The sequence below is a fragment of the Pseudorca crassidens genome, chromosome 10 (assembly GCF_039906515.1).
Source record: "Pseudorca crassidens isolate mPseCra1 chromosome 10, mPseCra1.hap1, whole genome shotgun sequence".
Classification (NCBI taxonomy): Eukaryota; Metazoa; Chordata; class Mammalia; order Artiodactyla; family Delphinidae; genus Pseudorca; species Pseudorca crassidens.
In genome coordinates, this window is record NC_090305.1 from 3,185,274 (window position 1) to 3,212,274 (window position 27,001).

General features: G+C 47.7%; 1 protein-coding gene across 3 annotated transcripts in view; it reads left to right on the forward strand.

Annotated features, from left to right (window-relative positions):
• Positions 1-27,001, forward strand: part of CDYL (chromodomain Y like) — a 153,166-nt gene that overhangs the window by 68,244 nt on the left and 57,921 nt on the right. For all 3 annotated transcript variants that reach the window (XM_067751893.1, XM_067751892.1, XM_067751894.1), the window contains one exon: positions 14,911-15,577. In XM_067751893.1, coding sequence (XP_067607994.1) covers positions 14,911-15,577 — 667 coding nt within the window. The remainder of the gene's footprint in view (positions 1-14,910; positions 15,578-27,001) is intronic.

Genomic DNA, 27,001 nt, shown 5'->3' on the forward strand with positions numbered 1-27,001 from the left:
TTTCTTATTTCTTATTTTCACTTTTGGATTATCCATTGCTCTTATATAGAAATACAAGATTTTTGTATGTTGGTCTTGTATCTTTCAAGCTAGCTAAACCCACCTATTAGTTCTCACAGTTACTTTTTGATTCCTTAGTTTTTCCCTGCATCATATCATTTGCAAATAAAGACAGTTTTTCTTTCTTTCCGATCTATATGTGTTTGCCTTTTGGGGCTATGTAGAACCTATAGTGTGATGGTCAGTAGGGGTGCTGAGCACTAACATCTTGCTTATAGTTTCTAGGATATTTAGGGGAATGTCTTCAGCCTTTCACATTAAGTGTGATAGTAGCTGTAGGGTTTTGTAGATTTCCTTATCCAGTTGAGAAAGTTTCTATTTCTAGTTTAAGAGTTTTGGCCATAAATTTATATTTTGTCAAATGCTTTATCTGTGACCATCAAGATGATCGTGTAGCTTTTGGTCTATATTAATAAGGTGTTACATTAATTGATTTTCAGATGTGACACCGACCTTGCATTTTTGGGAGAGATCCTACTTGGACATGGGGTATAACCCTGTTTACATGTTGGTGAACTTGGCTTGGGATTTTTGTGTCTGTGCTTACGGGAAATACTGTTCTGTAGGGTTTTTTAAAATTTTTTTAGGATGTCCTTGTTTGGCTTTGCTGTCAGAGTAATACTGGCCTCACAGAATGATTTGAGAAGTGGTCTTTCCTATTCTCTGACAGTGTTTGTATAGTATTGTTTTTTTCTTCATTAAGTGTTTTGTACATTTCATGAGCGAAGCCGTCTGAGCCTGTACTTTTCTTTGTGGGAGGACTTTAAATGACCGAGTGTATTTGTTTACTTGTAAATCTGTATAGATTTTCCGTGTCTTCTGGGGTCCATTGTGATAACTGATATTTTCCTAGGCATGTCTCCATTTCATCAGAGTTGCCTGATTTGTTAGCGTAGGGTTGTTCATGTTACGTACCGTTCCCGTGTCCTTTACGTTTCTGCCACATGGATAGCGATGTCCCCCTTTGATTTCTGTTGTTGATAATTTGTGTGCTCTCTCTTCTTCTTGTGGTCAGGCTAGCTAACGGTTTATCAGGTTTGTTGATCTTTTCAAAGAACCAACTTTTGGTTTTATTATTTTTCTGGGTGGTTTTGTTGTTTTGCTGTTGCATTGATTTCTGCTCAGATCTTCATTACTTACTACCTTCTGCTTGCTTTGGGTTTAATTTGCTCTTATGTTCGTGTTTCCCAAGGTGGAAAGCTTAGATTATTGATTTTTTTTAACTTCTTTTCTGAATACGTGTTTAATGCTATAAAATTTCCTCTAAGCACTACTTCGACTGCATCCCATAAATTTTGATACGTTTTCATTTTCATTTACTTCCAAATGCTTTCTAATTTCTCCTGTACTTTTTTTCTTTGACCAGTGGGAAATATTTAACTTTTTTTTTTTTTTGGTCAAACCACACGGCATGCCGAACTTCCCTGATCAGGGATCGAGCCCGTGCCCCCTGCAGTGGAAGCGTGGAGTCTTAACCACTGGATCGCCAGGGAATTCCAGTGGGAAATATTTAGAAATGTGTGGTTTAATGGCAAGTTTTGGAAATTTTTCAAAATTGTTGGTTTCTAATTTAATTCCTTGTGGTCATTGAACAAGTTTTCTCTTTGTCCTCAGGTTTTGATAGTTTGACTATGATGTGTCTAGGTCAGGATCTCTTTGTATGTCTTGAATCCTTTCAAATTAACTGAAACTTGTTTTATGGCCTAGAATATGGTCTGTGGTGGTAAATGTTGTGTGTACACTTGAAAAGAATGTGTATTCTGCTGTTACAGGATGGAGTGTTCTGTAAATGTCAGGGAGGGTGAGTTGGATGATAGCCATCAAGTTTTCTATATCATTGCTGATTTTCTGTTTTATTCTATCAGTTATTGATAGTATTATTTTGAAATCTTCAACTGTAAATGTAGGCTTGTCTATTTCACCTTTCATTTCTGTCAGACTTTGCTTCATATATTGGGACTCTTAGGTATATGCATACATTTATAGTCATTGTATCTTCCTGAAATACTGACCTTTTTATCATTATGGAGTGTTCCTCTCTGTCTCTAATGATATTTGTTGGCTGAAAGTCTGTCTTGTCTAATATGAATATAGTCACTCTCAAGTGGTTACTCTGGGCATGGTGTATCTTTTCTGTCCTTCTACTCTTATCCTATTTGTATCTTTGAATCTAAACTTGAGTCTCTTGTAGAGCATATAGCTGCTTTGTTAAATCTGTTCTGCCATTCTCTGCTCTTCGTTGGGAGTATTTAGTTCTTTCATTTCTCATGTAATTATTGGAATAGTTTTGCTTTGTCAGTTTGCTAGTTGTTTTCTGTTTATCTCATTGTTTTTGTTCTTGTTTCTTCTTTCCTGCTTTCTTTTATGTTAAACATTTTTTGCCTTTATCATATTAATTTCTGTGATTTTTTAAAATGATATATTTGAATTATTTTCTTAGTGATTGCTCTAAGGATTATGATAGGCATTTTAATTTATCACAATGTACTTCAGGTTAATATTACCTTAATTCAAGTCAATGTATCACCTTTACTCCAGTATATCTCTCTTTTCTCCCCCTTTCTTTGTGATATAGTTATACACATTATATCTAAATTGTCAAGCATGTACAGTGCTATAATTTTTGCTGTGTATAATCTTGTTTCATTTAAGAAATTGAGAAGGAAAAAGAAACAATATTCAACCAGTCTTTATGTGTACCCACATATTTACTGCCCCCACTGCTCTTCCTTTCTTCCCCTGCTTTTGCATTTACTGCCTGGAATCATTTTCTTTTAACTTGAGAACTTCCTTTCGTGTTTTTTATTGGGCAGCTTTGCTGGCCATGTGTTTTCTCAGTATCATTTATTTGGGAATGTTTTTATTTTACCTTCATTTTTAAAGGATAGTTTAGCTGGATATAGAATTCTTGGTTGGTTTTCTTTCAGTGCTTTGAATATGTCATTCTCCTGCTTTTTACTTTCCATTGTTTCTGATGAAAAGGCAACCATTAATTGTATTGTTGTTCCCCTGTATATGTTAACTTGTTATTTTTCTACTGGTTTCAAGATTTTCTCTGTCTTTAGCTTCCAAAGGTTTAACAACTGTATCTCTAACTAAGGATCTCCTTGGATTTATATTAATTGGGCTTTGTCGAGCTTCTTGAATCTGTCAATAATTGCTTTTCATCATATTTGGAATGTTTTCAGCCATATTTCTTAAAGTATCTTTTTTTCTGCCTTCTCTCTCTTTATGTCCTCTTTATTATATATGTCCTCTTAATATTTTTTCTCGCTGTTGTTCAGTTTGGGTAAAGTCTATCAGTCTCTCGAAAATTTCACTGATTCTTCTCCCTTCCCAAATCTGCTGTTGAGTCCATCTAGTGAATTTTTAATTTCACTTACTGTGTTTTTCACCTCTAGAGTTTTTGTTCTATTTTGGTAGGGTCTATTTCTTTGTTATTTCCTATTTGAATAATTTTCATCATGTTTTCCTTGAATTCTTTAAACATGGAGTCTTTTTTTTATCCAGTTTCTTTGAATGTATTTGTAAGGGTTGACCTGAAGTCTTTTTCTGCTGAATCCAAGCTATGAGTAAACTGAGAGACAGTTTTCATTGTTTTATTTCCTGAGTATGACTCATACTTTCCTGGTGTTTTATGTGTATTTCAGAATTTTAACTTTTTCCCTGAGTTTTTTGTTGTTGCTTTTGTTTTGCAAGCGTGTGCGTGTTTTAAGTCACTTGCCCGGATGTAATCCAAGGAACCTCGTGGCCCTAGGTGTGTGGCCGCGGATTGCTCTGCTCAGCTCCCTCCATCCCAGTTTTTACCTTGATTTTCGGCCTGACTTGCTAGAGGTCACTCCTGTGTCTGTGTAGTTTGTGAGTCAAGTTTTGGTCAGAGGTCATGGTCAGACACCCTGAGCCCATAAGGCTTCCAGTCTCTGCACTGGGTTTGTGTTTCTGTTGCATTCAAAGCTCAGACAGCTTTCAGGGCTGCAGTGGGTTTGCTCTGTGCTAGCCCCCTTGAGTGTCCACTGTATGTGGGGTGTGTGGAGCGGTCATCTCTCCCCTCAATGGCTGTCTCATTTCCAGGCTCTCCCTATAAATTTCTGCCTGTTTCCTCCACTGTCAGTCACCACTGCTGGGACCTCAACCTCTGGCTGGGAGAGCTGCAGCCCGTTCCCAGCATGGGCTTTCTGCCCTCTGCTTCAGATCAAGTCAGTCCCCTTGACGGCTAAGCTGCAGGCTTCCAGGCCAGCCCCACAACGGTAGAGCCACCAGTGTGTCAGAGCCGTGGTGGGAGACAGCCCCAGGCAGCAAGGTCACCAGCTTCCTCTCTTCTTACTCAGAATTCAGTGGGTTTTCACGAGTAAATGCTTGTCCATCTATTGGTTGCCTTTTGTCGGAATTCTGGGGCCCTGAAGTAGTTGTTCTTCAACTTTGCCAAGTTTTATAGTTGTTTTTTCAGTGGAAAGGATTTGTCAGCCTCTTCTTTCCTCTCTTCCGGGTCTAATTTGATCTAGTAGGATCATTGGACGTAATGACTGAGCCCCCTTTAGGGCACCTGGCTTCTGGGCGCTGCTTCCGAGGCCTCCTCCAGTGTCACTCCTGCTCTTTGCAGTCTCTGCTGGGTTCTCCTGTTCGTTCCCTCTTCTAAATGTTTGTGTCTCTCAGGGCCCAGTCCCCAAACTCCTTCTCTTTATCCATACTTAACTCCCTTCATGATCTCATGGATTTAATCACTTATAATGCCTACAAATTCCAAATTTCTATCTTTAGCCCAAATTCCAGATGTGTGAGTCACATGGCCTCTTCCACGTCTCCTCTTAATGTGTTTGAAACTGAACTCTTGTATCTTCTCACATCCCAGTAAATGTCAACTCCATCTTTCCAGTTACTCAGGCCAAATATCTTGGTTAGCTTTCATTCTTCATTTTTCTCTCCTATCCTGCATTCAGTCCATCAGGAAATCTTATCAGCACCCCGTTAAAATAGACCCCAAATCCAGCCACTTCTCAGCATGTCTTCCACCTCCACCACCCTAGAGTCCAAGTCACACCTCCTCTTGCTGAGGTCGTCACAGTCGCCTGCCCGTTCTTAATTCCACAGAGTCGCTGGAGTTGTGATTCTGAAATGCAAAGCAGACACCATTCTTGTGCCCAGAGCCGTTGCCCGGCTTCCGTCTTACTGAGAGCAAACCCCGAATAAAGCTTGGCTACAGGCACTCAGTTTAACTCTCCCCCTGCCCCCGGCCTCCTTGACCTCGTCTTTTCCGTTTTCCCCTGTCACCTCCACTCGAGCCCCCGCCTGCCTCCTGTTCCTCTCGCACTCCAGGCTCACCCCTGCCCTCTGGGTTTGGATCAGCCGTGCGCTCTGGCTGGACGTCCTTCTGGGTGTCCTTGCTCAGCTCCTCCTGACCAAGCTCTCTGCCGTTACCCTGTCCTCTTCCTGGGGTTTTTCTCTTCTTAGCAATCACATATATTTAATGTATTTCACATTTATTAATTTGTCTGACTCCTTTCACTTGAGTATAACTTCCAAAATAGAGGAAAGCAATACTGTTTTTGTTTCTTCCTATAACCTCAGAAAAAGCAGAGACCTGACATGTCACAGGGACTTGGCACGTATTGGTGGAGTTGGTGAGTGTGCTTAGCAGAACTGGGTTTTAGCATCCATCTGCTTCAGATGGATTCTCAGGGTGCATCTTAGAGACCCTGAGGGTCTCTATCAGAGCTTCCTACCTGGCAGATCTCCGAGCTGGTTCGTCAGACTTAGAGTCTGCACATACTGACCCCACTTAGCACTTCCATGGCCGTCTCCATGTCGCCGGGGCTCTGTGTAGAAATCGCATTTGGCAGTGCCTCTCCGCCCTAAGCGTTCTCCCCGAGATGGCATCTGGAGGAAATAGAGAGGGGCGCTTTCCCACAAAGACTACTCTGCACCGCTGCTCGGGCTCCCACTGTCCCTAAGGTTCCTGTTTCCATGGAAGAAATGGGTTCCCGTTCCGCCTCTGCGCTGCCCCCTAGCGTCCCTCCGTGGAGTTGGGACAGATGACGGTGGAGGATCACCTTCGTGGCCTCAATCCCGCATCTCCACGCAGGAGCTGAGATTTGATTTTCTGGCCAAAAGCAATTGTATCCTGGCTCCTAAATGATTTGTTTGCCATCGGTCTGAGTCTGTGTGTGCAAGTGCATTTGCATGGGCTGTAGAACAGCCACATTTCACCCCAGAGTGGGTGTTACTCCCCTGGTGGATGTACTCATTCCTGTTCGCAGAGCACTTGGGGGGTTTTCCACACAAAGGTACTCTCTGCATGAGTCAGCTTGTCATTCATGAGAAGGATTCTCATCAAACGGCATCGGTGAAGTCTGTCACAAACGTCACTTTACCGCGTCTTTCGTGTGCGCCTGGTATGGTACGTTCTTGTTTAACTTAATTTTGGCGTGTCTTGGTATTTAGGTTTGGCTTTCTTTGTGGAACACTGAGGTTTAAAAGTGAATACGTTGGCCAAGTTTTTATAATTGTAGATATATGGAACCTTGCCTGTAGGACCGTAGCTTCTAACTTTGCTATTTTGTTATGAAAATAGAGCTAAAAAGAAAATTCTCAAAGTCAGAAATCCTAGTTTATCTGTTCTCACTTCCTGAACAATTCCATCTTTGTCTCCATCCATTTAATAAAGCCAGACAGTAAAGCATTCTGACTCAGAACAGGAATTTATTATTTCTTCAAGCTCTCTATTTGGCATTTTTGGTTTGTGTTGTCAATGAAAAGTAACAAATGCTTTTTTCTATTTTGAGGTATCTAAAGAAAAATATAGTTGTTATGAAATATGTTTTTGTAGTTTTTCAGTTGTAGCAGCTGTGCGGGAAAAGTTCTGATTCACCCTTGTTTATACAATACACATACATAGATTCGACTGTTTGCGATTTGTCTGTCAAGTATGCAAGAAGCAAGTGGTTTCATTGGTACCAGATACCATCCTACTCTTATTCAGAACGAAATGCCAGAAATGTGACTTACTGGTGAAATTTCTAAGCGCCTTTTACCCTTTAAACAGCTTGAATCCATTTTTACTTGTTTAAGTCATGTAAGAGAAAGTGGATGGAGAGGGTGAGTGTTAGGACTTGTAGCAAACAGGATCCATTTAATGTGTATGCATATAGAATTTCTGGTCACATACTGAGAAGGGAGGCAGTAACAATATATACAGTCTCCCTACCTTCCTGCATATATACCGAGAGGCATATCACTGCTCGAGTAGCTGGCGGTCTCATGGAAGGAGGAAACGGGAATAACGATGGTACCGTTCTGTGCATTTTTCATGGGACAGATGGAAATCCACATTTGCTGATAACCTAAATCATAACATTTCTCTTTTGTTTTGGGTTAGAAAGTTCACTTAGCGTTTAACACTTTGGAAAACATGGCCATTGAAACTTGTTATCCTTTCATTTTACCAGCCTGCTTCAAGAATAAATTGATGAACATATAATAGGGCAGAATTCAGTCACTACTGAAGGGATTCAGAACTGATACTCTGTGCCTGTGGTTACGCGTGTGAGGGGGAGCGAGGCTCCGAGCAGTGGAGCGGGTGCCTTCTCCAGGCTCCTGGATTTCTCCGCACCGTCTCTCCATTTGCACCTGCCACCGTCTTTGAGCATCCACTCGGTTATTTCCTTGAGTTTATTCCTCAGCTGAATTCTCGAATACAGAGTAAGAGTGTTTTAAACCTTTCGATGTTCTTTGTTGAATCGCCCTCCATAACATAACACAGCTCCCACCTTCAGTAGTCAGGCTGTTTCCTCACCCTCATGAGCCTTCCAGATGGAAAGTGGTGTCTCCCTTTGGTGAGTTAAACCTTATTCATGGGGTGGTGGTGGCTTGTACTTTCTATCATGAATTGCTTACTCACAGTTCTTGCCCTGCTCTGTTGTACCTTTAAAAGAGGTTTTAATGTGGTAAGACGAGTAGCCTCTTGGTCCATACTTTCCACAGCTTGTCAGTCTTCCTTTGTGCTGGTCCTGTTTTTACATTTATCACACGTTCTCTGTGTTTCCATTCCAGCCCACCTCGCTCGGCTTTGGCACTCGGCTCCCCAGCACTGTGGCCAGGGGAACCGCTGGGTCGTGTGCTGCAGGGAGCTTGGCCCTCAGGGAGGACGCAGGTCTCTGAGGACCCAGCTCCGGTTTAGATGTCATCTGCCAGGAGCATCTCTTCATCCCCTGGTTCATTCCAGCCTCAGAGCTGCTTAGGAGTTTTTCTGTTGAGTTTGCTGAGTGAGGTGTGACTTACATACAGAAAGTGCATAGATGTTAAGTGTGCGGTAGTTTTGACAAATGTGTTCAGTTCTGTAACTACCATCTTGACAGAGATGGGGCATTTTCACCGCTTCAGTCTCCTTGTGCCCCCCAACCCCATCCACAGACTCCCCGCTCTGATTTCTCACCACAGGTTGGTTTTGCCTCTGGTGGGCCCTCCAACAAGTGGAGTCACGTAGTGTACGGTCTGTGTCTCGTTCCACTGACTCAGCGCCGTGATGATGAACATTCACTCATGTTGCAGGGGTCAGTCCTGGTGCTGTCTCATTGTGGGCAGCAGTTCAGGGTGTGAATATACTTCATCTGCTTTCCTGTTGATGGACACCTGGGCCGACTCAGTCTCTGACCGTTAGGGTAAAGCTGCCGTGAACATTCTCGTACAGGTCTTTCTGTGGACGTTTGTTCCCGGTTGTCTTGGGTAAATACCTAGGAGTAGAATTGCTGAGGTAGGTGTATGTTTAAGGAACTGTCACACAATTTTCCATACTCGCCAGTGTTGACCTGAAGCAAATAGACGGCCAGGTTTTCTCCAGCAGAGATGGGTTTATTCGGGATCAGCAGAGAATTGCAATTCAGGGTCTCATACGAAGCAACCATGTGCAAGTCCCCCCACTGCAAGGGAAGGAGACGCTTTTATAGAGGGGACAGGGGAGGGGGCGGGCTTAGTAAACAGAGCCTGACTTTTCATTGGCTGAGTCCTGGCAGGAAAGAACGGGAGTCTTTCTTCTTCCTGTTGGGCTTGGCTGTTGTCACAGGGGTGAGAGCTCCCCCTGCTGGTCTTCTGTTTAATTGGGGTTTCTGTTCAGTAATGTTTTACACCAGCGTGTATGAGAGTTCCACTAGTCCTGCATCCTCGTCAGCATTTACTCTTGTTGTCTGAATTTTAGCCATTATAGTAAGTCTTAAAGTTAGGTAATATAAGCCCTCCAACTTTGTGCTTCTCTTTCAGTGTTGTTTTGGCTATTCTAGATTCTTAACTTTGACATACAAAACCTTAGAGTTAATTTGTCAATTTATAAAAAAGAGCTTTGGGATTTTTGATTGGGATTCTGTTGCATCTATGTATCAACTGAGGAAAAATTGACAACTAAATAAAACTGAGCGCCGATTTATAAACATGGTGTTTCGGTTTATAGGTATTCTTTAATTTCTCTCAGCCATGTTTTGTCATTTTCAGCATAGATGTTTTAGACATTTTGCTTAAATTTATCGCTAATATTTTGCTTTTTGATTATACTGTAAATGGAGATTTAAAATTTTTCATTTTAATTATTTAATACTACTATTAATCCTGTGACTTTACTGAACTTGCTTATTTTTCCTAGTAGTTATTGTAGCTTCCTTTATTTCTGAGTTTTTAAAATCAAGAATAAATATTGACTTTTCCTCAACATTTTTTAATTATGGAAAATTTTAAACGTCTAAGTCGGAAGGATTTTACAGTGAGCATTCGCAGGCCCCCGCAGATTCTTCCGTTTGTCGTCCTGCCATCCATCCATCCATCCATCCATCCATCCATCTCGCTTGTTGACACAGTTTATAGTAAGTGGCCACATCAGGACACTTCCCCCTAGTAAACTTCATTTAGCATGCAGTTCATGAACTTGAATTCCATGTTTGTTTATACATCATTTGTTAATGATGTAACATTTTCTAACGATGCACTGCACAGGTCTTAAGTACTATACAGGTTGCCAGCCTTAACAAAAGCATGTACCTTTGCAACCCAAAGGCTTATTGAGCTAGAAAGTTCACTGATGCCCCTCCCAGTTAATTCCCTACCAACCTTTGCTTTTGGGTATTTTTTCAATAATAGTTCGGGGTGGGTTTTTTTTTTTTTTTTTTTTTGCTTGTTCAAGAATTTTCATTTAAATAGAATCATACAATGAGTAGTCTTTGGAGTAGGGCTTTTTCATTCAGTGTGATGTTTTGAGACTCACCCATGTGTTTGTATGTATCACCAGTTGACTTCTTGTTGAGATTACTATACGTACGTACTACAGTTTGTCCAGTCGCCCAGAAACTTGGACTGTTTCTAGTTTGGGTCCATTATGAACAGAGTTGCTATAAATAGTTTTGTGCAAGTCTTTTTGTAGATGTATGTTTTCATTCCTTTTGGGTAAGTAATGAGGTTGGAATTGCTGCGTCATAGTGTAGTTATTTGTTTAGTTTTATGAAATGCTGTCAGACCTTTTACCAAAATGGCTGTACCATTTGAAAATCCTACCAACACTGTATGAATATGCCCGTTGTACATCCCTGGTGTGTTTTCATTTTAGCCATTCTAATGGGTATGTAGTAGTATCTCATTGTGTATTTATTTCCTCCTGAGCAATGATGTTCATCACTTTTTAATGTGTGTACTGGCCGTTTGTCTATCTTCTTTTGGGACTGTGTGCTTAAATCCTTTGCCTGCTTTTAAATTACATTTTGGTCCTTTCATTATTGAATTCTAGGAATTCTTTATCAGTCTTAGGGACCAGTCCTTGAAGATATTTTTTATGGATATTATCTCCCAATCTGTGGTGTGTTTATACGTTTTCTCGACATTGTTTTTTGATGAAGTCTCATTTATTAATTTTCTTTCTTTCATGGTTATTGCTTTTTGTGACCTAAAGAACCTTTGCCTGCCCCTAAGTCACAAAGATGATGTCCTGTGTTTTGCTGTGGAAGCTTCATATAAAAACTTTTATAATTGGGCCTAAAATACATCTTGAATTAATTTCTGTGTGTAAAGGTTGGGATAAGGTTGTGGTTCACTTTTTTTACGTATGGATAGCCAGTATTCCAGCAGTATTTATTGAAAAGGCAAGTGGATTGCTTTGGAAGCCTTTGTCACCAAAAATCAGTCACTCACTCAATCATGTGGCCAGTTTAAGTGAGGGTCTACTTCTGGGCTCGCTGTCTCCTCTATTCCACTGATGCCCTTGTACGTCCTGTGTGAGTACCACACTGTTGGGAATCTCTTGGTTCTTGGGAGAGGGTCTTGAAGTACGGCTCTGAGTCTTCCAGTGAGTTCTTCTTCAGGATTGCTCTGGGTTGCTCTTCAGGTTTGTTGCCTTTCCACGTAAACGATCAGATCTCAGCAGTTTCCACATAAAATCGTGCTGGGATGATTATTGGGATTGTCTTGTATCTATAGTACATTTGGGAAATTTTCATTTTTAACAGCATTTACTCTGAATTCATGAACATGGTTTTTTCCTTCAAGGTTTATCATATATGATGGACACACAGCACCATGTAAGTTTAGGGTGCACAGTGTAATGACTTGACTTAACATACGTTGCCAGATGCTCACATAATGAGTTTAGTTCACATCCACCATCTCATACGACTAAAAGAGAGAGAAGTGTTTTTTCCTTGTGATGAGAACGTTTAGGGTCTGCTTTCTTAGCAACTTCAGATATACCATAGGGCAGCGTTAACTACAGTTGCCATGCCGTACGTCGCCGGAACTTATTCATTTTATAACTGGAAGTCTGTGCCCTTTGATCACCTTCATCCAGTTGCTCCTTCCCTCTGCCCCCGCTCCCCCACCCTTGAACATCTTTCAGGGCTGTCCAAGGATGTTTGTTTAGAAGACAGCCATAGTTTCTCCTGCCAGAGGTCGGGGCAGGCGTGCTCACGGCCCATCATAAAAGACTGGCTTCCTGTCCTGTAACATCACCCATTGTGTGCATGGGTCTCACCTGGCCGTCTGTGTCATCCTGTGGGGACTGGAGCAAGGAGATGCTGGTCCTCTGGCTGCTGCAGCTGCTGAGGAACAGAGTCCTCTGTCTGTGATCAGGGGTCTTGCCTTTGCCACATCTATGAAACAGTGCAGACTCGCGTGATCGCTTGCAGATGGGGTGAAATCACAGACACGTCTCGGTTCTTGAGTTTCGCTTAGGATGATGGGAAACTGACAAGGATGTGGTTTTCTCAGAGGAGAGGATGAAAGCCTCACGGGTCGCTTGGTGAGATAGGAGGAAAATCCGTGGAGATCGATGGCTCGCTGTGTTGACCAGCTCATGGGCCTGGCAGTAAATGGTTCCCCGCTTTGTGGCCTGACGACGAGGAGAAATGGAGATGGTTACAGACTGACTGCTCACCACGCGGTCCTGTGTGGACTCATCTGCCAGACACGGCCCCCTTGATGGCCGACTCTTCTCTGGGCAGGAGGGTGTGCTCCCCAGTTTGGTGGCACGTGGCCCGGTGTTTCTCAGGGTGAAAGGAGGAAGGTCACAACTCCCTTGGGCAGAAGGCAGGCAGGTTGTTAGGAACTTGAGTGGTTCCCCTGGGAGGTGAGTGGGGACTTGGTACAGCAGGGTAGGTGGCTCTAGCGCTGTAAGTTTAGGGTGTCCAGTATAATGGTGTGAGGTTGGTGTTAGGGGCCTGAACCTCCCACGCTGTGTGTCCCATGCCCGGTGTGGCTCGCGTAGACCCGCCACTTCGTGTCTGTGTCCCCGTGTCAGCCACACGTGTTGTCAGCTTGCAGTCACGTCCCCGCGAGAGTTAGAGCAGCACGTGCGCCCCGAGGGCCCACTGCTCCTTCCCCGTCTACTGTGGGGTTGTGAGCTGGGACCTGCAGGCCAGCCGGAAGAATGGTTTCCACAGGTTTTAAATAGTTGAAGAAAATCGGAAGTTCCCTATTTTAGAACACGTGAAAATGACAAAACCCTCACTTCAGGGCGCGGAAGTATTGTTTCCGTGGCGCCTGTGGCTGCTCTCGTGCCCAGCGGTGTAGTGGCGTGGTCGGGCCCCACGTGGCTCCTTCCGAGCCCCGGTCTCCTGTGCGTGCCCTGTCCCCGCCCCTCTCAGTGTCCGAGCGGAGTGTGGCCGCCAGGTGCACACGCGGTGCAGCCCTTGGGGGGCCGGCCTGCAGGGAGCGCCAGCCGTTCACGGGGGTCGGGGGAGGAGACCTGTCCTCCCTGACCAGAGCCCTGTGCAGCTTGAAGGAAACAGGCGAAAGGAAGATGGGCCGCCCTGGTCCAGCCTCCCTTATGCTGCTGGGGTGGAAGTTGATTTAGAAAGAAACCAACTATTAAACAACATTGTTAGCTGTCAAGAGAGAATCTCTTTACCGCTTGTATCTAAAACTTTTAAGTTATTTCCGCCATGAAATTGAGTGGCGTGGAATTGTCCAGACACATGTGTTTTAAATGGAAATACTCACACCCTTAAACGCAGCTCTTCACAAGCAGAGGAATGGGAGGAAATCACTTTGAAAGCTCCCCGCGCTGTAGCCTGGGCCACAGGGGCCCACCGTGCAGGCCTGACGCCGCTGTGATGCGGGGTCTGCCTGGCGTGAGACCCGCCTTCTGCTGAAACCTGGCTTTCCTTCCCCTAATCCTTGTCGCCCAGAGGCAGTCATGTGCATTTAACTTTAGGCTTTTCTGTAGTTCAGGGCTTTCGTTCTCTACACCCCAGGTAGGTATACTGGCGAGTTTGGGGGGTATTTCGACAGTAGGGCAGATGCTGGGGTGTAGGGTGTTCCCCACTCCCCTCCAGTGTCTGCAGCTGTACTCGGCTTCTGCTACTTTGGCATGTTAGGGAACTAGGTACACCGTTGTGTCAGCTGGCCTAACCTGTAGCTTTGCCAGAAGTTTGCTGAAGACCCTGATAACGGCCTAGGAGACCCTGTCTCCTTAGTTAAAGAGCTGCCTGCCGTGGGGCCCAGGCCTCTGCGTACGAGGGACGAGGTACCTGCTGCCACTGGGGAAGCAGGCTGGTGGTTTCTCTGTTGACTGGAGAGGTAGCCACAGATTGTATTTCCCCAATAACTTGGGGGACATTATGTGAAACAGGTTCGTTCCCACGAGTCATAGACGCTCTCCCACCTACACTTAGGATGTCAATTAAGGCAGTGGAATTTGTCACGGTAATAACAGTACGTTTCATGCCAAGGTTGTGTAAATTCATAAATTTGATACGGGATGTGTTGATCATCAAATTCAAAGACTGACAGCATCTTCCTTTAAAGATGTTGGTTCGCACTAGTTAAAACCAAGTTTTAAACGTAAATAACCTGACCATTCTACACCATCTTATTACCAATAAAGCGTTAAGTCCTCTGCTGACCTTTTTCATTTTAACCGAGTGCTTCTAAGTGACGCTGTCGGTACCGACCCTGTTTCCTTGGTGCCTGGACCACAGCCGTGCTGTTTCTTGGGCGCCTGCTGTTGGTGACAGGATCACCAGGCAGAAGGCTGGAGATGCCCAGCACTGTGGTCCAGTTGTGACCGTGAAAACCAGCTCAGGTGGTCGGCGTTCAGTATAAAAAATAGAAGGAGAGCCCCTCTTGAATCACAAAAAAACAAGCTACCTAACACGTCCATATATTCTGAGCATGAAATTTTAGCATTTTGTTTGACTTAATTTCAAGGAAATCGCTAAAACCCCGAATGCTCTGTTACTGTTCTGTTTTCAGACCGTTTGGCTCGGGAAGAGACGATCGCGTGCATCACCTGTTGCGGTTTTTATTATTTTCGATGATCCATTATTACTACACTTGCACCTTATTTTTCAGATAGTGCGTTTATACTTTTCTCTTTTCCCCTATAATCAGGTTGAAAGAATCGTTGACAAAAGGAAGAACAAAAAAGGGAAGACGGAATATTTGGTCCGGTGGAAGGGCTACGACAGCGAGGACGACACCTGGGAACCGGAGCAGCACCTGGTAAACTGCGAGGAGTACATCCACGACTTCAACAGGCGCCACACCGAGAAGCAGCGGGAGGGCCCCTTCACCAGGGCCAACCGGGCCTCCCCGAACAACGCTAGGAAGCAGATTTCCAGGTCCACCAACAGCAGCTTTTCCAAGGCCTCTCCTAAATCGCTAGTGGTCGGCAAAGAGCACGAGCCCAAGGCCAGCCCGCTGTTTGCCGCCAGCCAGAAGTTCAGGAAGAACCCAGCCCCGTCGCTCTCGAACCGGAAGAACATGGACCTGGCCAAGTCAGGTATAAAGATCCTCGTGCCCAAGAGTCCCATCAAGAGCAGGACCGCGGTGGACGGCTTTCAGAGCGAGAGCCCCGAGAAGCTGGACCCCGTCGAGCAGGGGCAGGAGGACACGGTGGCGCCGGAGGTGGCGGCCGAAAAGCCGGTCGGAGCCCTGCTGGGCCCCGGAGCCGAGCGGGCACGGATGGGGAGCCGGCCCCGGATACACCCGCTGGTGCCGCAGGTGTCCAGCCCCGTGACCGCGACCATGGCCACGGGGCTGGCCGTGAACGGGAAAGGTGAGTGATGGTCTTGGAGGGGCGTGGGGTCCCTGCCCCGGAGGGCAGTCTGGTGTGGGCCCGGGGGCTCCTGCGGGCTCCGCTTCTGACAGATGTCTGTCTGCGGGAACCCTGGAGAGGTTTCGCCAGCCCCCGCTTTCTTTCCTTGAAGCCTTTGACAGTGACGTCTGAAGTCAGCACTGGCTGTCTCTGTTTCATTGGCCGTCCGCAGACTGGACCCCCACGTTGACTTGATTTAGACAGTGTCCCACTCTGAGTAGGTGATGGCTGGGTTTTTTGTTCGGTCGGTTGGTTGGTGGGTTTTTTGCAGCTAGTTTCTACTTTACGCATCTCTTAGGCACCGGGTCTCATGTTAGGAATCCATCTGAATTCTCTTAGTGTGACCGGTATTGATGAGAAGTCATGGTTCTTGTTGTGCTAACCCATCTAAGTAACCGGAAGTGCCTTTCAAGGAGGATATTGATGACCTAAGAGCCTTCGGGACCTCGACTGGTCTAAGACAGTCCGCTGTTCGGGTCCCTTTTTCAGAGCAGGAGGCCGTTCAGCGTGGGTGCTCTTTTCTGTTCCGCTTTTACCCTGTTCCTGAGCCGGACGCTGCAGCTTGGGTGGTCATCCTGTGGCCTCCCCGACCCCAGGACAGCACACCTGGGGATCAGCACGGACAGCTACCTTCCCTGCCCTTTTCGTGTGCCTGGCGAGCCGCCACTTCTTCTAGAATATTCTGTTACATCTTCTCTAACATATGCCTCACCTCACGGTACCTGCCTGCTGTCTTACCGGCCCCCCGCTCCACCGCCTCTTGGCAGCTCCTGTCCATTCACTGTGATTCTTGGACGGGGGCGCTATCCCTGGTCGCCAGCTGCTGCACCTCGTGGGCAGGCAGCCCCCAGTCTCTCCGCGGCCCTCCCCTGCCTGTCCAGCTCTTTCTCCACGTCGGGGCGCCTGCTCTTCTCTGCCCTGCTCCTTCTCCACCTCGTGGACACTGCTCTTCCTCTGGTCCAAGAGCCACCCGCTCCCATGTCCCTTTGTCCCTCGTGCGCCCTCGCCCTCCGTGTTGCAGGAGTGGGACGGTCTCTGTACCTGTGCGCATCTCCCTCAGCCCACGCTTAGAATAATACAAAACGAGGAGAAGTGCTGTTGGTTTGTCTGGGGCGCCCTTTTCCTCCAGAGACGTGTTCCCCTGAGACAGCGCTCTGCCATCTTGCTGTGGTGCGTCCCGCAGGCTTGGGGGGATGTGACTGAAGTCAGGGTCCCCTTCGCACAGTAAAGGGGCCTCTCGCCAGTGTTTCCCAGACACGCGCTTCGCCCCGACGCCGCTGCCCTGCCCTGCCTTTGGCCTTCGCCTGGAGCGCGTCCGCAGAGCTGACCTCTCGTGTGGCTGACTTGCCCACAGACACAGCCCTCTGACCTCGGCGCAAGGAAGGAGCGTAGAGGCTCGGAGGCAGACGAGGCCCGACAGCCCGCTGATAGGAGGCTCCACTCTGCAGACGGGGGTCAGGTCCGGAGAGGCTGGGTGCTCGGGCCGGGCGGGAATCAGCACGTCTCTTAGTTCCCACCCTGTGTTCTCCTCGCCACTGCCGGCCACCTTCACCAGGGAAAGAAACGTCTCCTGCTTCACCGCTCACTTGGGCCAGGTGCCGCCTGGGCTCTGGTGCTGCAGACGAGGCCTGGGCCCGAGCTGCCATACTACAGCCCGCGGGCCCAGCCCTGTGTGGCCCAGGAGCTAAGAATGGTTGTCGCATTTTCTGATGTTTGAAAAAATCAAGAGGAATAATATTTCACGATCCGTGACAATAGAAGAAATTCAGATTTCTGTTCCACAGAGGGTTACTGGAACCCAGGCACGTTCGTTCGTTCACCTACGGTCTGGCTGCTTTCCAGCTGCAGGGACAGAGTTGAATCACTGTGACGAGACTGTGTAGCCTGCCGGCTGAAGGTGGGCCGCTTGGCTTTTAACAGAAGAAGTTTGCTCACCTGCTCTGGGAAGCCTTGGTCCTGGGAGTCGGGCACAGGGGCCTCAGGTCCTGGGGCTCCCCTTTGATTGTGCACAGAGCTTGTGTGTACGTACGTTTTCTGGCCAGAGGGGACCCCTAATTTTCAAAACTATTGACTCTTAAGTTCCCACATTCTGCTCTCAGCACAGTCCTGCAGGGTTGGCTGCCCGCAGCAGAAGCCCTCAATTTCGTATATAAGGAGGGTTGTGGCTTCTATTCAAATAAAAAGTGGGTGACTTCCTTTTTTTTATCACTCGTAGCCATTTCAGAATTTTTTCAGTGTCTATAAAGGGTGTCTGTGGTTAAAACCACAGGGGGCGTGTGAGCGTAAAATCTTAAATTATTTTATCTTGTTCTGCGGAGGTAGTTGATTGGGGTGCGGGTAACATGCGTTTCCAAGGCCCCTGTGACCGCCCTTCTCTTCTGCCCACCCCGGTCCCATACAGGTCGGAATCTCCTCGCCACTTAGATGGCGGCAAGTCTGGCAGCCCCTCGGGAATGTCTCTAAGGCCGTGGTGAACCAGGCTTGCAGTGGTGTCCCAGACGCTTGTCAGGGTCACTGGGTGCCTTTGCTTCGTGTCACCCTCCTGCATGGAAGATGCCTTCGTTCTTGCTGCCACTGGACTGTGGGCTGCGGGAGGGATGTTGTCTTGCAGGGCTGAGCCTCCCCGCGGCCAGAGCAGGGCCTGCGTGTGGCGGGAGTGATATGGGTAGGACAGTGCTCGCTGGAGAAGAGGCTGTGTGACACATCCTTTTCGCCCTGTCGCTGGGTCACACTAAACGAGAGGGGGTGCTGTTGGAAAGACAAGGTCTGTGGTCCAGAGCATGGAACCTTCCGGAAAACCACATCCTCGCCTTCAGCGTGTCTCTTTCCTGACGAGCAGGACCGAGGCCCTCTTGGGTGGTTGGTCCACGTTCGTACATTCTTAACACAGATGTTTGTTTCTACCTTCCACGGTAATTTTAGAGCCGCACCAGAACCCTGATTTGTTTTTCTAAAACTAATTGGAGCAGATACTTGCGGAGTCATCGGGAAATGAACGGTCTCCTATTCAAAACATTAATCGAGTAGGGGGTATATTTTTGCCACCAAGCACGGCAGATACTTAAATGCCTGTTACCCAAAAGAGTAAATGTTTCTGGAGAATTTTAACACACACACACAGTGACTTTTACAGACTAACCATATGTGTGTTTGGTTTTTGACTGTTTTAAGTATGACACAGGTTTAAAAGATGATATATTGCTTCACTCAGAAATAGAAAAAATTTTAAATGTAGGCAATGCAGCTGTGTTTCCACTCTTTTTTTATTAATACGTTACTGTTTTCATGCTCTTTTAATTGCCTGATGAACTAATCCTACAAAAGAAGCAATTGCTTTTAAAAACTGTATCATTGTTACTTTGTTCTTTCGTGAATTCAAATATATAGTTGATCACCATTCCACAAGTATGACATTTGAGAAAATACTAGTAGCAAACGTTTTTTGAAATGAGGTCTAAACCTTATCAGTGTTACCATGTAGGGTTGGCTGCTGGATTTTAAGTCAAAGCTAACAGATTTAGGAGGAAAATGATGGAGGAAATACCTTAACACACCACATGTCTTCCACCCCGTGAGCATTTCAGTTGAAGGAAGCTCCCGGGAGAAATTTTCAGGAAAAGTGGGCTGCTTCTTTGGAGAAGCTGCAGCATAAGTTCCTCCCAGTAAGAATAAGAAGCAGATGATGCCGGGGATCCCGGTCCAGGGCTCCTCTGCAGGAGGAGCCCTGGGGCCACTTGCTGTGTAGGCGCTGACATCGGAACTTACCTCCAGGGAAGGTTAGGAGGCCAGGAGACCAGTGCCCAGAGGCAGTCGCCGGTCAGCGGGGCCCCAGCAGGAAGTGTCCACTGGACAAGAGGACATTTGAAGCCGCACTGTAGCAGACCGTCAGTTAAATGTGTGTACGAGGGCTCACCACGAAGGATTTCCATTTGAAACCAACAAGCGTTTGTCATTTGTCGTAGTCTCCCGGGGGGAGATGACCTGCCAGCGGCTCGTGGGCACTCAGCTTTGCCCGCCCTGAGCACACGGTAGATGGCCCCGCAGACCGGTGCAGTCGCCCCGTTTCCTTCCTGAGCTGAGCTCGGCGGCCCCCAAATCTGGATGTGCTTCAGATTCCAGTGGAGTTTTAGGCACAAGGCCCCACGGAGAAGAGGTTTTTGCCCTGCGGCAGCAGCCTGTGGGGTGAAGTCGGTCACCCCCAGGAGTCTCTGAAAACATACAGACCGTCATCATTTTACTTGAAAACTTACAAATGGGCGGCTCTTTGCCAGTCCCCGATGGGGAGCCCAGGCCTTTAAAGGGGTGCTTTCACTCGCCACTTGTTTGAAGAGCGAGCCTCTTTCTTTACACGTGGACCCACTGGTTTTGTGTGGCGCACACCCTTAAACCCTCTTCTCCTGTTTCCAGTTTGGACTTCATTAAAGTGGACACGATCTTAGGTACTTAGCAGTCTGCCTGGGTGCACAGCCCTAGCATTTTTCTTTCTTTCCACTTTCTCACTGACACCTGATCTGACCATCCTTTCACCCGTGCGCTGTGTATACTTTCCAGAGCATCACTGTTCTCTTTGAAGCATCAGCTCACCGTTTGTAATCACATCTCCTATCCTGTGTAAAATGAACTAAGTGTGATCATGACACATTCAACGGGCCTAAGACATTTTAGGGAGTCACCCAGCCAGCTCTGGACCAGCCCGAGTCCCAGCAGGAGGAACCCGACCTGACTGCCGAGCTCCGACCTCTGCTTCTGGGAGACTCGCCTCCTCGCTCCTCTGCGAGGTTTTAGGGACGCTCAGGAGTGCTTGGGACTCGGGGCAGCCTTAACCCAGTGAGCCCACTTCAGAGCCCTTGTGACTGTTTGGTTTTCTCTCTTCGTTTCCACTGTCTTGGTGTCTCTGTCTATTCCAGTGGTTCTCGGAGTGCGGTGCCCAGAGCAGCGTCAGCACCCGGGCACCTGCTAGGAACGCACACCCCTGGGCCCCATCCCGCCTCTCGAGCCGGACTCTCTCTCAGCACACCCTCCAGGTGGTTCTCAGGCCATCCTGTGCTGTGTTCCCTTGTAAGTTTGTGGTTTTGTAGAGCAAGATGTGAACGAACTATCTGCTACTAAATCCTTCTGTTTGTAGTATATTTTACGTTCTTACAGTTAGACAGATTTAGTTCCTATTCGCTCTTGAGATCTTGATTTGAAATTGTCTTTAGGCATTTGTAAATTATTTTTAAATAAATACTTTAATAATTCAACATTTTTAATGACAGGAAAACATAAAATAATTAAAACATCTCAAAGAACAAAAAGACTTCCCTGGTGGCGCAGTGGTTGAGAGTCCTCCTGCCGATGTGGCGGACACGGGTTCGTGCCCCGGTCCGGGAAGATCCCACATGCCGCGGAGCGGCTGGGCCCGTGAGCCATGGCCGCTGGGCCTGCGCGTCCGGAGCGTGTGCTCCGCAACGGGAGAGGCCACAGCAGTGAGAGGCCCGTGTACCGAAAAGAAAAAAAAAAAGAACAAAAAGAAAAGTAAAAGCCCGCCCGCCCCAGAGAGAGCTGCTGCTGACAGTTCTTTCCTTCCAGAAATTGTACAAACAGTACATCTTTTCAGTACATCCGTGGGCTCATACTTGTCGTGTGGCTCTGCCAGCTAGGTTTCTTTTTTACTTTCATGATGCGTCTTGGATGTACGTTTCAGATGCACATGAACAGCCCTCCTCCATTCTTTCAGAGATGTCGTGGTTACTTATCGCACGGCCTCAGTGACTTCATGTCAGTGCTTCTCAGCAGGGGGCACTGTGGCGCCTGGGCCTGGGTGCTCCCCTCGTTTAGTGTCCCTGGTCCTGCCCTTAAGGCGCTAGAGTGGCCTCAGGCATAGTGTGTCGTGTTCCCGCAGGGGCCTGTGTCTGGCCTCATCCTTTAGGTGAGAACCACAATAGGCACTGTGAGTTTTTCCCCGTAAATGAATACATTTAATTGATGCTACAGCAGCAGACATGGTAACGTACCTCCTGCCTTAAACACAGGTAATCCAGAAATACTGTGATTTTTGGCACAAGTAATTTTCAGGTACATCGAGTGAAACAGGAAAGTTGACCATCGCCACCTCCCCTCAGAATACCATTTCCTTCCCCAGAGGGAACATCAATAGTTTGACGTGTGTCATTTCAGACGTTTTTCTGGGTGTCTGTACTCTTCGGTATGGAATCATACTCCATAAATGTTCTTGGATTTGTCTTTTTCATTTGACATCCTGTCTTGGAGAACTTTGTATTTTAAGACTCACATCTCTACCTCACTTCTTTTGAAGTCATAAACTTGATTTTTTTTTTTGATACTATTTCAAACTTATGGAGAGGTTGGGGGACAGTACAAGAAAAACCCGTCTACCGTTGTATCCATGTTCACCGACGGTCTGCGTTTTGCCTCATTTGCTCTCTCCCCCCTCCGCCCCGTGCACGTGTGTATTTATACCCGCACGTACGTGCGTGCATAGACACTGCTGTTATCCTGCATCATTTGAGGCGGCACGCTTGCTGCTGTGAACAAGAGTAAATGCAAGGGCTACGACTGACCTAAGATTCAGATGTTAGCAAATTGCTCTCTAAACAAGCTTGAAGGCTGGGTGCCCATCGATCTGTTCTTAATCAACCTTTAAGTATCTGCCCAGGGGCTTCCCTGGTGGTGCAGTGGTTGAGAGTCCACTGGGTTCGTGCCCCGGTCCGGGAAGATCCCACATGCCGCGGAGCCAAGGCCGCTGAGCCTGCGCGTCCGGAGCCTGTGCTCCGCAACGGGAGAGGCCACAACAGTGAGAGGCCCGCGTACCGCAAAAAAAAAAAAAAAAAAAAAATCTGCCCAACGAGAAGGTAGAAAATGGTATCATTGTTTTAATTTTAAAACATGAAAACTCTGTTTTTACAGGTTATAATTGCTGGTTTGCATTTATTTTTCTTAGTCCCCTTTATATAGCCCTTGCCTATTTTGCAGTGGGCGGGGAGGGGGGGTGTTGGCCGTGTGTGGAGGGAGGGGTGGGCGGTTCAGCTCTTCCAAAGTGTGAAGACTTCATGAACGTGCATGTCACCCTTCCCCGGGGGCCACACTCGTCTCGTGTCTGAGCCACCGTGTGTGCCCGTCCTCCTGGCTCCCACGCCAGGGGGTGGAGTGAACGGGCCTGTCTGGTCTCTGCCTTAAGGGATATTTACAGCAGTTTAAAGAGAACAGCCCAAATTAATTTGCATTAATTTTATGGTTCTTGCCCAGGTTTGAATATGCCGAAGTGTGTTATTTTATTAACTTTGAATTTTATAATTTTAAAAGAATTTGGATTCCTTAGGTCGTCATATGCAAAGAAAGAACCTTTCCGACTACAGTTCCTGCTCCTTTTGAACTTTGTAACTGAGTGGTACACGGGCAGAAGAACAACCACATATTCAGGTGAAATTCCTTTTTTTTTTTTAACGTTTGCTCCTGTTGCTGCCGACTAGTGGGGCTGAACACCTGTTCCAAACCCCACGCATCTTCTGTATCTTGTATTCTTATTGCTGTCACCTGCAGCGGGAGGCTGGGCTTCTGGGATATGCCACCAGTGACATCCTTGATAGACAGCTGTCCACAGCTGTGTGTGGACACCCACCCAGTCTCACCTCCGAGCCTGCCCTTCTGTTGCCTTTGTTCTGTCGTAAGTTCTCCAACCTGCTGCTGCTGCTGCTTCCAGAGCATCTCGTGTTACAGACGAGGCTGGTTCTGAAAGAGAAGGTGATTTGGTAGAGTTGGTGGGACAGGAGGGTCCATGGTAGAACCTGCTCCTGACTCCTGTTTGGTTCTTCTGTGTCACACGGGCGACAAGGGACTTTTTATAAGCATGGTTCACAATACTGACCGTACTATAATAGTCGAGACTTTTTTCTGTCTCTAGTGAGTGAAATGACTCAAATTGGTTTAAACGAGCAAACAAAAATGCCTCCATTGGGTCAGAGTTGGATCCAGCCACCCCCAGAACCCCGTCTCCCCGCCACAGGCTGTCTCTGCTTCGTTCAGAGGGTGAGGGCTGGCGTGCCGACCCTCTCAGCAAACCGGGCAGAGAAGAGTCTCCTCCTTCCCAGAAGTTCCAGTGGGTGAGAACAGCTCACCCAGAGTCTGGCTCCCCAGGGAACACCCCAGCCGACGAGCAGTAGAAATGGGAGCTGGGCTGAGCCCCCGAGAGTCTCGACACATTTAAGGTTACTGAGTACATTTAAAATATAACTCTGCTCTCCTCAGTTACAGAAAATCGTGTGTGTTAAATATTGATCATTGAATAATAACAGCTCCAGTGACTGTCCCGTTCCGGCCTCTGGGTGGCCCTCTCGCGCGGACATGGTCCTCCTCGCCCCGTCGGCCGCCACGGTGCTCGCCGTGAAAGTGGACCTGAGCTGCCCTTTCACTTCCTAGCTTTGTGCGTAACTTGGGTGCTCTTCTGCCTGCTGTGGCCCTCGCGGTCCTGTCTTGGGGGCTGCCACTGTGTTTATCTCCTCCTAATTTGATGTCACCTTTTAAAAGTCGGTCACATTTTTAATTACACATGAGAGAAGGTGATTTTCATAAGTCAGGTTATCAGGTACCACCTGAAGGAAGACCCTTATTAGGAGTCGAGTTCCCCAGGATGCCCTCGCTGTGGGCGGAGAGGTCTGCAGTGGCCCGGGAACCTGGACTGGGTGGAGGAGAGCCGATTCCCTAGAGGAATCTCTGAGAGGAAAGTCTGGTGGGGAAGATCCAGAACAGGTGGACGAATTCGATAACACCGTAGACGGTGGGATGTGAAAGCATTTCAGTCTCCTCTGGAACCTTCTGTATCGTCCAGTCCGGTTGTTTACTTAGAGTAGGTGCTTGATGAACATTTGTATGAGTGGACGAGTTGCCGGAGGAATTTTTGTCTCTTCTGCTTTCACCCTTAGTGTTTGTCTTCTAAAAAGAGTGTGGGTGAAAAAGCAACAGCAGATCTGTCGGGGGAGATGGGAGAGATTGCCAAGGAAGTGAGAGCCAGGGCAGGTTTGGAGCCCGCGTGCAAATATGGAGTGAGAGGTGATTCTTCGAGCTGGAAAAGCGGAAGAAAACATCTGTAGGTTAATGTGGTGTAGAACATCTTTTTTAAAACACCAGTGAATAATTTCACTTTGTATGACAGCGTGCAGGAGGCAACTTGATAGGTAATGACTCGGGCCTCTCCCGAGATGCACCCACTTCCAGAACCCCGGGTCGCCAGAATGAGCTTCAGACCAGTGGAGCCTGTCCCGGGCCTCGGGCCCAGGTCCTTTCGAGGTGGAAATGACCTCGGCGTTCAGTTCTGTGCGTTTCCGCCGTGGAGCTGGCTTCTCCCTTCTCATCTGCCCCCAGCTTAGCAGCGTTCATTGCTGTGTCCTCGTCAGATTCCCCGATGTCCTCAACCTCCTGGGAGGGGATGTCCCGCCCGCCTTCCTGCCCCCGGGCCTCCTGCCCTCGGCTCTGGGGTGGAGGTGCTGACCCCCAGGCTCTGGGGCCCGTGGTGCCAGGCAGCTTCCTCCGGGTCTGTGTCTTCTCCCCTGTCACTGACTGATGCTCCGACCTCCCGGTGGTGCTCCAGCATCCCTCAGAGACGGGCTTCACACCTTTATTCCCACCCTAGGACTCGGCCTGACATCTCACTTCTGACCCCGGGAGAGCACCGGCCCGGCGTTCTGCGGCCAGTCCCCCGCTTCATCCCACCCACCCGTCACTGGTCCTCACGACGCAGTGGCTGGCACTTGTCCCAGCGTTGGACTGATGGAGAACGTCAGGATTCACAACCCCTTTTCCTCGGGGTTTGATCTCTTAAAAACGATCTTGTTGCCACCCTGATCCTCGCTTCCCTCTTGGGCCACCTTCTTGGTCCTCTCCTTTCCTCCTCTGCCCTCGGTCTGGCTCTCGGCACCCGGACCTCTGGCCACCCCAGCCACGGAGTCGGGGCTCCAGCCTTTTAGTGTTTTATGTGGAGCGGAGGACATGTTTCGTATGGCTTATCACGTCTTTTAGTTTTGTTTTCATTTTCAGGTGTGGTAACAAACACTAAGTTTACCATCTGAGACATCGTTAAGCGTGTAGTTCAGAAACGTTAAGTGCGTTCACCTTGTCACACAGCGGAGCTCTAGAACTTCTTCCTCTTACAGAGTGACGCTCTGTCCCCACTAAACACGGATGCCCCTCCCCCCAGCCTTTGGCAACACCATCCTACTGTCTGTTTCTATGATACTGACTGCTTTAGGGACCTCATATAGTGCAGTCACACAGCATTTGTCCTTTTGCGTCTGCCTATTTCACTGAGCGTAATGTCCTCAAGTTCATCCGTGTTATAGCCTGTCAGAATTTCCTCCTTTTTTAAGACTGCGTACTATTCCATGGTATGTATGTGTTTTTTCCTTCATTCATCTGTCGATGGACGCTTGGGTGCTTCCACCTCTTGGCTGTTGTGAATGGTGCTACGGTGAACATGGATGTACAGACATCTCTTCAAGACCCTGCTTTGAATTCTTTTGGCTAAATACCCAGAGGTGGGATTGCCGCCTCACGTGGTGATTCTGGTTTTGATTTTTTGAGGACCACAGCATTTGACATCCCACCAGCAGTGCACAAGGGTTTCCATTTCTCCACGTCCTTGCCAACGCTTGTTGCATCTTTGTTTTTAAAACACTTGTTCTGGAGCGCTGCTGTTCCCCGTTCGCCTTTTACCTCTCGTTCTCTTTTCGGTTGCTTCGTGCTCTTCTTCTGCCCCCCTTGAGTGGCACGGTCCCCGGGGCTGTTCGCCGTGGCACCTGTTCGCAGAGGGATGTTTGGTGTGCCGGGCCGTCAAGGTGACCCTCGCGGAGCAGCTGCTGGTGCTGGGAGCATTGCTTCGGGTTCCGATGCCTGGGCACTCCCTGCTGCCTGCACACTCAGGGGCCAAGGTAGCAGGCCGAGCTCCGGTCCCCTGAGATGGAGGTGACACCCTCCTCTTCATAGGTGTACCCGGTGGACAGGGGCCTTCTGGGGAGTAAGAACCAAGACTCCCGTCCTACTTTTTCTACCACCTGCCTGGCCTCATGGTGGGAGCTGAATGTGTGGAGTGGATAAAAGCATTTTCTTTCCTGGTTCATCTTAACATGGCTTCTCATTACTAGCGTTTTACTGAATATTAATAGAGTATTGTTTTGTCTGGGCAAAAATCTAATTAAAGAATTCATTCAACTTCAGCAAACAAACGCAGTGAGGACAGAGCACTCCCTCTAGCTGTAAAGTGCTTGCCATCATCTGGGTGCTCCGGGGAGAAGAAGGCTTCTGCGTGCTTTCTCCCGGGGCCTGGTTCCGGGGGCTCCTGGCTCGCCTGCCCCTCCCCCTCTCCGTGGCTGCTGTGGGCCCTGAAGCTGGAGC